Source organism: Gastrolobium bilobum, unplaced genomic scaffold (genome assembly GCF_033153095.1).
Source record: "Gastrolobium bilobum isolate Gb01-03AN ecotype WA unplaced genomic scaffold, APGP_CSIRO_Gbil_v1 utg20970, whole genome shotgun sequence".
NCBI classification, from domain to species: Eukaryota; Viridiplantae; Streptophyta; class Magnoliopsida; order Fabales; family Fabaceae; genus Gastrolobium; species Gastrolobium bilobum.
Genome location: NW_026897067.1, coordinates 87,578 through 95,914, shown reverse-complemented (window position 1 = coordinate 95,914; position 8,337 = coordinate 87,578). Strand labels below are relative to the sequence as shown.

At 33.6% G+C, this 8,337-nt stretch overlaps 1 protein-coding gene across 1 annotated transcript; it reads left to right on the top strand.

The window, feature by feature from the left end:
- Positions 1-2,625: 2,625 nt before the first annotated feature.
- LOC133303810 (probable protein S-acyltransferase 7) lies at positions 2,626-8,118 on the top strand. Its single transcript, XM_061503785.1, has 5 exons — positions 2,626-3,021; positions 3,845-4,027; positions 5,388-5,678; positions 6,707-6,940; positions 7,032-8,118. The coding sequence occupies exons 1-5, from the start codon at positions 2,935-2,937 to the stop codon at positions 7,530-7,532; spliced, it is 1,296 nt and encodes a 431-aa protein (XP_061359769.1). The 5' UTR covers positions 2,626-2,934; the 3' UTR covers positions 7,533-8,118.
- The last annotated feature ends 219 nt before the right edge of the window (positions 8,119-8,337 follow it).

Here is an 8,337-nt window from a genome sequence, read left to right as displayed (position 1 = left end):
TATTAACTCATGTTGTGTGAGGTAGTATTATTAATAAAATATAAATATGAGAAAAAAGAGATAAAATTAATTACGAATAATAAAAATTAAAAAAATATATGTACTATTATACATAAAAAATTACTTTAAGTCGGACTAACAATTAGATATAGATACCCATAAAAAATTAATACGGGCATAGGAAAATTTGTCTCTAACAATTGTCCTCCTTTTATGCTAAAACTTCTCTTAACAAACAGTGTCCATGCTTTTTCTGTTTTTTTCTTTACCATATTGGAAAAATGAATAAAACATACATAAATGAAATTTTATTACTGTCCGCAATTGTTCGGGGCACGTGTAGTGGACCAGTAATTTAGTGGCTATATTCTGAGACACAAATAATGTTACGCACAATATTACGATCACATCTTAACCGTTGATTTCTGTCAATCAACGGTTATCATTTTTCAAATCAAACTCATTAATTAATTATTAATTCGCAATAAATGATAATCATTGATTGCCGAAAATCAACGGTTAAAATGTGGTCGTAACATTATGCCTAACATTATTTGTGTGTCACAATATTCTATCCCTAAAATAAAACATGAGAGAGAAAAATTATCAAAATAGAAAGAGATAAAATTATTACCATTAAAATCATTAATTGTAATCTTTTCACGTGAAAAAATCATATAATCGTGTTAAATGACAAGATTCTTAAAAAGAATCTCTCAAAATATCTTTTTCTCCTCACTTATGGGAGTCACTTATATATAATAAATTTGAAATTTTGTTCTTAAAATCAGATAACTTTTATTTTTCTTATTATGTATTTTTTCTATTTTATAACATATGTCTAATGAGTTTTTTTTTGAATAAAATAAAATTAATTTTTTGGTCAATATTCAATTTTCCAATTAACATTAAGGGTAATAAAATGCTCGTAAATTACTAAAAAAACAAAAATTATTAATTATATTTTAAACATTTTTAAAAATTTAATTTTAAATACTTGTATATTTCTTTTAATATAATTTTAATTAATTTTTATAAAAAATTACTTTTAATTTATATTTTTGCTATTTTATCTATATTTAAAGATGAGAGAGGTTATAGTTACTATTTTTTTTTCTTACATTAAATCGTAACCGTTGATTTCTGTCAATGTAACGGTTTGAATTTATTGGGTGATACTTATTAATTAATTATTAATTCCCAATAAATTACAACCTTACATTGACGGAAATTAACGGTTACGATTTAGTAGTAAAAAGTAGTAAGAAAAAGAAGTAGTAACTATAACCTTTCCGTTTAAAGATAACTGTAAATGATTACCAAAAAAGTTAACTGTAAATTATGTATAAAAAAAAAACTTAACTGTAAATACTTTTTTTTTTTTTGGAGTTACCCAACCCTAATTATCTCTTTGAGACGAGTTGGCTCCCTCCGGTATTCCCACGAGCTTCGACTCTTTGAGCCGGCTATGGGACTAATCCGGAGTGCATGGGAACAGTAATGGCTAAAGGTTCAGCCCCCTCCCAAAAAATGCATTCAGCGGGAATCGAACACATATCCAACCCCACTAACTCAGCGCCAAGTTACCAACTGAGCTGCACCCATTGGTACTGTAAATACTAAATACATGGTGCTGTGCAATTCTAAACAAATGACGAGAATGTGATGTCCGATTGGAGCATGATTGATGGTTCATTCAATATTATTTTAAACATGAAATATTTACAATTAGGAGAAAAAAAACTACATATTTAAGACAATCAGCGGAGTACATATTTAAGACACTGTATTTAAAAATTTATAATTTAATGAGATAGGATATTGTGACACACAAATAATATTACACACAATGTTATGATCACATCTTAACCGTTGATTTTTGCTAATCAATGGTTATCATTTATTACGAATTAATAATTAAATAATGAGTTTGATTTGAAAAATGATAACCGTTGATTAACGGAAATCAACAATTAAGATGTGGTCGTAATATTGTGCGTAATATTATTTGTGCGTAACATTGTGCGTAACGAAATTTTAAATTTATTACATATAAGTGACTCCTATAAGTGAGGAGAAAAAAAATATATTCGGTGATTTTTTTTTTTAAGAATCCTGTCATTTAGTATGATTATATGATTTTGTCACGTCAAAAGAAATTAATGATATTTAAAAAAAAAAATAACAACAAAAGAGTGACACACAATTTTATATTTTATAGTACCTGTTGGAAAGGTTTATTTTCTAAAAAAAAAAAACACTCCCTTCTCTTCTATATCGATGCATGAAGTATCTATATCCTTTTTAAAGGGGTAAAAGTTTAGGACAGAAATAAAAATAGGAATTCAAATGAAATAAAAATTTACCATTTTAAGAAAAAGATGCACGTTAGGTAATCACGTAGTACTTTTCATTTAACATAGATTTCAATTTTTTAAAAAACGAAAATCGATGACCCACACCACAATGGGTGGGCCCTTGTCACATTAACATCCAATGAAAACAAGGCACATTATTTTTTCTATGAGGCTGTAAAGCACAGAGATACACGTCTAACATAATACAGTGACACAGTAATTATCCAAAAGATAATCAATCCCCTGCTATTGCTAATAACCAAAAACCAGTTCACATAATAACAATCACCACAGAGAGAGAGAGGGGGAAAAGAAAACTCTTTTGCTTGCATTGCATTGCACTGCAGCACCTTGTGTTACCTCCCAACCCACCCCTCATGCCTTGTCGCCGAACCGGCCCGACCCGTTGAGCTCGCCGGAAACTTTGGCCAAAAGGGTCGCCGAATTCGCCTATGGCTCTCAATTTCGAACTTTAGAGAGTCTTCAAGCTTTCACCTTTTCTCTTTCCCATTTCGGGTGCTGTATTTCTGAGGGTATTTGAACTGAGAACGATTGTGAAAACTTGTGCCTCTACGATATGTACGTGGTGCCTCCGCCCCAGCGCTCCGATCCGGGTTCAGGATCCGGTGATTTGCGGGTTTACCAAGCCTGGAAGGGCAGTAATGTGAGTTCTGGTTCTGGATTTCGTTTTTTTGGTTTTGTGTTTCACTTTTTTCTTCATTGCTTATCGAATTCATTACTAGGTGCGTCAAAATTCTGCTCTCAGAAAAAGTTTCGTTTTTTTTCAAGTGCTTATTATGCGTCTAAATATTTGGTAGCTTTTCTATTATTGATTTTTTTTTTTTTTTTTTTTTTTTTTTTTTTTGTACTTTTACTGTATACTGGTATTGGGTTTTCATTGAAGGGGTTATAGGTGATAGGGTTATGTGCTGAGCGTGAGAAATAATGTTACAAGGAAAATGGATGGATTTTCTCAGCCAATGAATTTTTGGACGCCTGTTGCTTGATTTATGAGAGGATGCATATTCTTTGTGGGTATTTGTAGTCCAGAAACCATCACAGAAATTGGTTTTGTTTATCTGATTGATGTGTTAGATTTAAGCTGATTTGTTTCGAATACAATGTTAGAAGAAGATATTGACCTTTTCTGTTGCTTTTTAACTGTCACTGAGATAGTTTGAAAGCTTTACTTGCTTTGGACATACTGGAGTTATTAGTTAGTACAACTGACAAACATTGTCCCCTTCATCTGCCTTTCCTTTCGTTGGTATCTGATGAATTGTAGAGTCTTGACTAGCCTGTGTGGAGGAGAGCCTTGACTTACTTACCGTCCAACTTTCATTTTATAATTTATTTGTTATACAGCGTTATAAAGAATAGAAAAATGTTAGTATAATTGGTGCGTTGTTATTTGAAATCTGTTGCAGTAACTAGCCATTTTATAACTACGGTGATGCTTATTCATTGTTTTCATCCATTTCTTGCAGAAATTTTTCCTTCAGGGCAGGTTTATATTTGGACCAGATGTGAGATCACTGGCACTGACAATTTTCCTTATTGTTGCTCCTGTTGCATTTTTCTGTGTCTTTGTTGCCAGAAAACTGATGGATGCTTTTTCTGACCACTGGGGGATAACCATAATGGCTGTTGCTGTTGTCTCCACAGTTTACGTGAGTCTTTTTCTCGCATGTACATGTACAAGAAAAATTTTCTTTCCCTGTACGTTGTTCATTTGCATTGAAGCATTGCTCTACATTGAAACTCCCTCTGTGTGTGTGTGTGTGTGTGTGTCTCGCACACACTCACACAATTGAAGTCAGCTAATTTAGCTAACTTATTAATGAAATACAACCTGGAATGAGCCCATGGGACAAATCCACTTGTCTAAGCTAGAAGAAAAATGAATAGAATTAAACAAAAGCAAGAGGGGTTTCAGCATACGATCTTCTGTTTCAATAAAATACCTGAAAAATATGGAGATTTGAAGAAACTTTGGAGTGTGTATGTATAAAAAATATGAATGGGAGACTGATGCAAATTGCAGAGAAGAAAGGTGATAGAGGAGAGGAAAGGCCTTTTAGAAAGGCATGTTCATAGTTGGCTTCTTTATCCTCTTAGTACTTGTGGGTGCATATTCGGAGATACCCTTGAGAATATTTGTGTAGTATTGTGTTTGCGGATCTTGCTTTGACATGTGACTTTTGACCATGTGGCAGTAGGATTTGTTGATCTACTTCCATATGACTTGGTTGAGTTATCTGTTACCAACACCTTATAATTTAATGGCTAAGAGGGCATCTGGTTGACATTTTAGGCTCATTTTTAACGTTCGTAATCTATTTGGTGAATATAATATTGTGTTCAATCTAGATATCAAATAGCATTGTGTTCAATCTGTCAAACTGCCCAGTCTTATGGTGGTAGACCATAAATGCGGCAAAATCCTGAATATAACTTCAACTGTAATTGGTAATACCATAGTATGCGTACATGGTTATACTTGATTTGAGTGTTTGGCAAATTGTAACTATAGGCTTTAGGTGTCAAAGTGAGTAGGTCTTACGGGATTAATGACATTGGCTCATATGATACTCACTTTATGTAATGCAAAGTAGTTTGCGATGATACAGTTGGGTTACGCTTTTTTCATCTTTGTTTGATTCACATTTGGGTGGACTATCTGTGTATCATTGGTCGGCACATTTCAAAATCAAATTTTTTGAGGCTAGAAAGAAATTTAGTTTTTGAAGGACTAAACTAGCTTGTATCATTTGCAAATTAGTTTGGAAGGTGGTTTTTGTTTTTGGTTGAAAATTGTACATGTACGGGATTTAATTATCTTGATTTTGGCTTACTAGTTGCCAAAATGATAAAAAAAATTTACTGCAATTAACTTTTTTATTTATTGCTAAATTATTGTTTGTTGATTTTTTTCGTAAAAAGGTGGAGCAATTAATTCCCCAATTTGCTGTGCTATGCACACCAAAAGATATTCTTTCAAACCCTTTGCCGATGCTACTGTCTTTTCAGGTCTTGGTTCTTCTTGTGTTAATATCTGGCCGAGATCCTGGCATAATTCCACGCAATGCACATCCTCCAGAGCTAGAATGTTTTGATAATAGTGTAGGTGCTGGTCAGACTCCTCAATTACGGTTGCCTCGCATTAAGGAGGTTGAAGTCAATGGTATCACTGTTAAGGTCAAGTATTGTGATACTTGCATGCTCTACAGGCCTCCCCGATGCTCGCACTGCTCGATCTGTAATAACTGTGTAGAACGGTTTGATCATCACTGCCCTTGGGTAGGGCAGTGTATTGGGCCGGTAAGTTGGATCTTTTGTCTGCCAAGTTTTTCATTTTTCTTTTTAGGTGAAGAAAAGTTTTAGGGGAAGCGGAAGTTGACCGCATTCCAAGGTCAAGTGAAAGGCTGGTATGGTATTTGGAGTGAGTAGTTTCGATTAGTTTTGAAAGAGATGGTTTTTACTTTTTAGTCCATCTTTGAACTTGTTCAAATGGTTCATATCTTGTGCATTGGTTCTGCTGAGAAAATTAGCATGCTTTATAAATTTATCAAATTACAAAAAATATAAGTCAGGTTCCTTTGGTCAACTGAAAAATTCTTCTTCAGGAAATTGTTACTATTTTAAGTTAATTTTAGTTTCTAGTTTATTATAGTTGGTAATTCATAATAATTTGAAGTTCTAGAACAATCTAACTTTTAAATTTTAGCTTAATGACTGTGTCTTTTCACGTCATTGAGGTGTGATGGAAATTTCCCTTCAATTACATCTTTTATGATTTGTGCTTCGTAAACTGATAATATGGTATAACAAATATTTTATAGTGAATTTAGGTGAATTTTCATAATCTTTTGTTCAGACCAGTTTTGATTGGGATCAAGTGAGATATGATTTATCAATAGTTGGAAGGAGAAATGCTACTTCAATTGTGTATCTATAATGGACCCAAAAGAATATATCATTTGTAACGTAACTCTTCTATTAATGGAAAAGATTTCAAACAAGTTTTAAACGGAACTGAATTCAGACAATTGATTTTTTTCCTCCATTTTGCTTCTCATTGGTGCTCCTGGATTTGTTGTGGGAATTGCACTATCTATTCAGGAAAATGAGGGTATCTGTTTGTTTGGTTCCTTAATGTAAGGCTTAAATGTAGTTTTCTTTTCTGTTTGAATTTGAGAATTTATCATGCTTAGATTTGTCTTCTTTCATGATGAATAGTTCATTTTTATTAAAAATATAATTTTTTGTTCAAATTACTTTTCAGTTATCATTTGCTACATGCCATTCTTGAAGTTATGTATCTGAGTGATTTCACAATTTTTATGCAGCGTAATTATCGGTTCTTCTTCATGTTTGTCTTCTCAACTACGCTGCTTTGTATATATGTTTTTGCATTTTGCTGGGTCTACGTTAGAAGAATTATGGATTCAGAGGAGACTACAATTTGGAAGGCATTGATCAAAACTCCGGCCTCCATAGTGTTAATAATTTATACCTTCATATCAATGTGGTTTGTAGGAGGCCTCACTTCCTTCCATTTATATCTGATAAGTACAAATCAGGTAATTGCTGTTATTTTTTAACAACTTCAAAAATAAAGTAGCTTTTCGAATGTATATATTCAACTTGATATTTGTTCCATTACTCTTGCAGACTACGTATGAGAACTTCAGGTACCGATATGATCGGCGAGACAACCCATATAACAAAGGAGTGCTGAATAATTTCAAAGAGATATTCTGCACCAGCATTCCCCCATCAAAGAACAATTTCAGGGCAATGGTGCCAAATGAACCAGCATTACCTGCTCGATCAGTGGGTGGAGGCTTTATGAATCGTAGGATGGGAAAAACTGGGGAGGACATAGAGATGGGGAGGAAAACAGTGTGGGACATGGGGGCTGGAATTGATGATTCTGAAGTTCAGTTAAACAATGACCGCGTGAGTATAAAGGATGGTGAATTGTCTCCTGAAATTAGGACAACAGTTGATGACACAGGTGACCGTGGTGGAATGCGGAGGTCTAGCTGGGGAAGAAAAAGTGGAAACTGGGAAATGTCCCCTGAAGTTCTTGCTATGGCTGCCAGGGTGGGGGAACCAAATCGTGTGGGTGGAGCGAGCAGTAATATGACACATGAGAACCATCATACATAGCTATTGTGCAGAAAATAGCTTGGTCAAAGAGACTTGGAGATTTGATTTTATGGTTATGATAGAAGATTACATTTCTTGTGTGGAAACTCTACAGCAAAATTATTTTATGTGCAATATGAGGGATTGTAAGCATTTGCAGGGTGTTTGTAAGTGTTGTTTTAGCCATTGTGCTTCTAAGAAGGAATTATTTGGTGTTGTGGGAGTGAGCTTTGCTATGCTTTGCTTTGTTTGACGTTGTATTATGCTTACCAATTAATTAGCCTTTGCATCTGTGGAAGTTGCTGCAGTTCTCTCTCTCTGGCTGAATGCCAGTGGCTTGGAGTATTGGGGACATCAAGCTGTATTGTCCTTGCTAACTTACCTTTGATGCTTGAATTGAATGTAGTTGGTAAGTTTGGATGATAAACTTATTCAGAAAGAGTGCCAAATCTGAATCTCGTGACATAAATCTTTACTATCTTCTTTAACACGTTAGTATTGTGGGCATTCTACTTTTATGTGGAAATATTTTGTAACATTTATAGTCACTTAAAGCAATACAGTTTTCTGGTTTCTTAATTGTGTAATGATAATGTTTGTGTTACAAATTCAACCCACCACATAAAAAATATGACAATTTCGTTTTTTATTTATTTGTTGATCTATCATATATATTTATATATCTCACGATTTAGGGTGTGTATGACAACCATTCTATTCCCTAACATTGTTTCTGAGAAGAAACAATTCTTTTCTATTTCTGTGTCATGGAACAGTTTATGAGAAAAAAAATGTGTTTGATAACATGTTCTTTTTTTATTCCGAG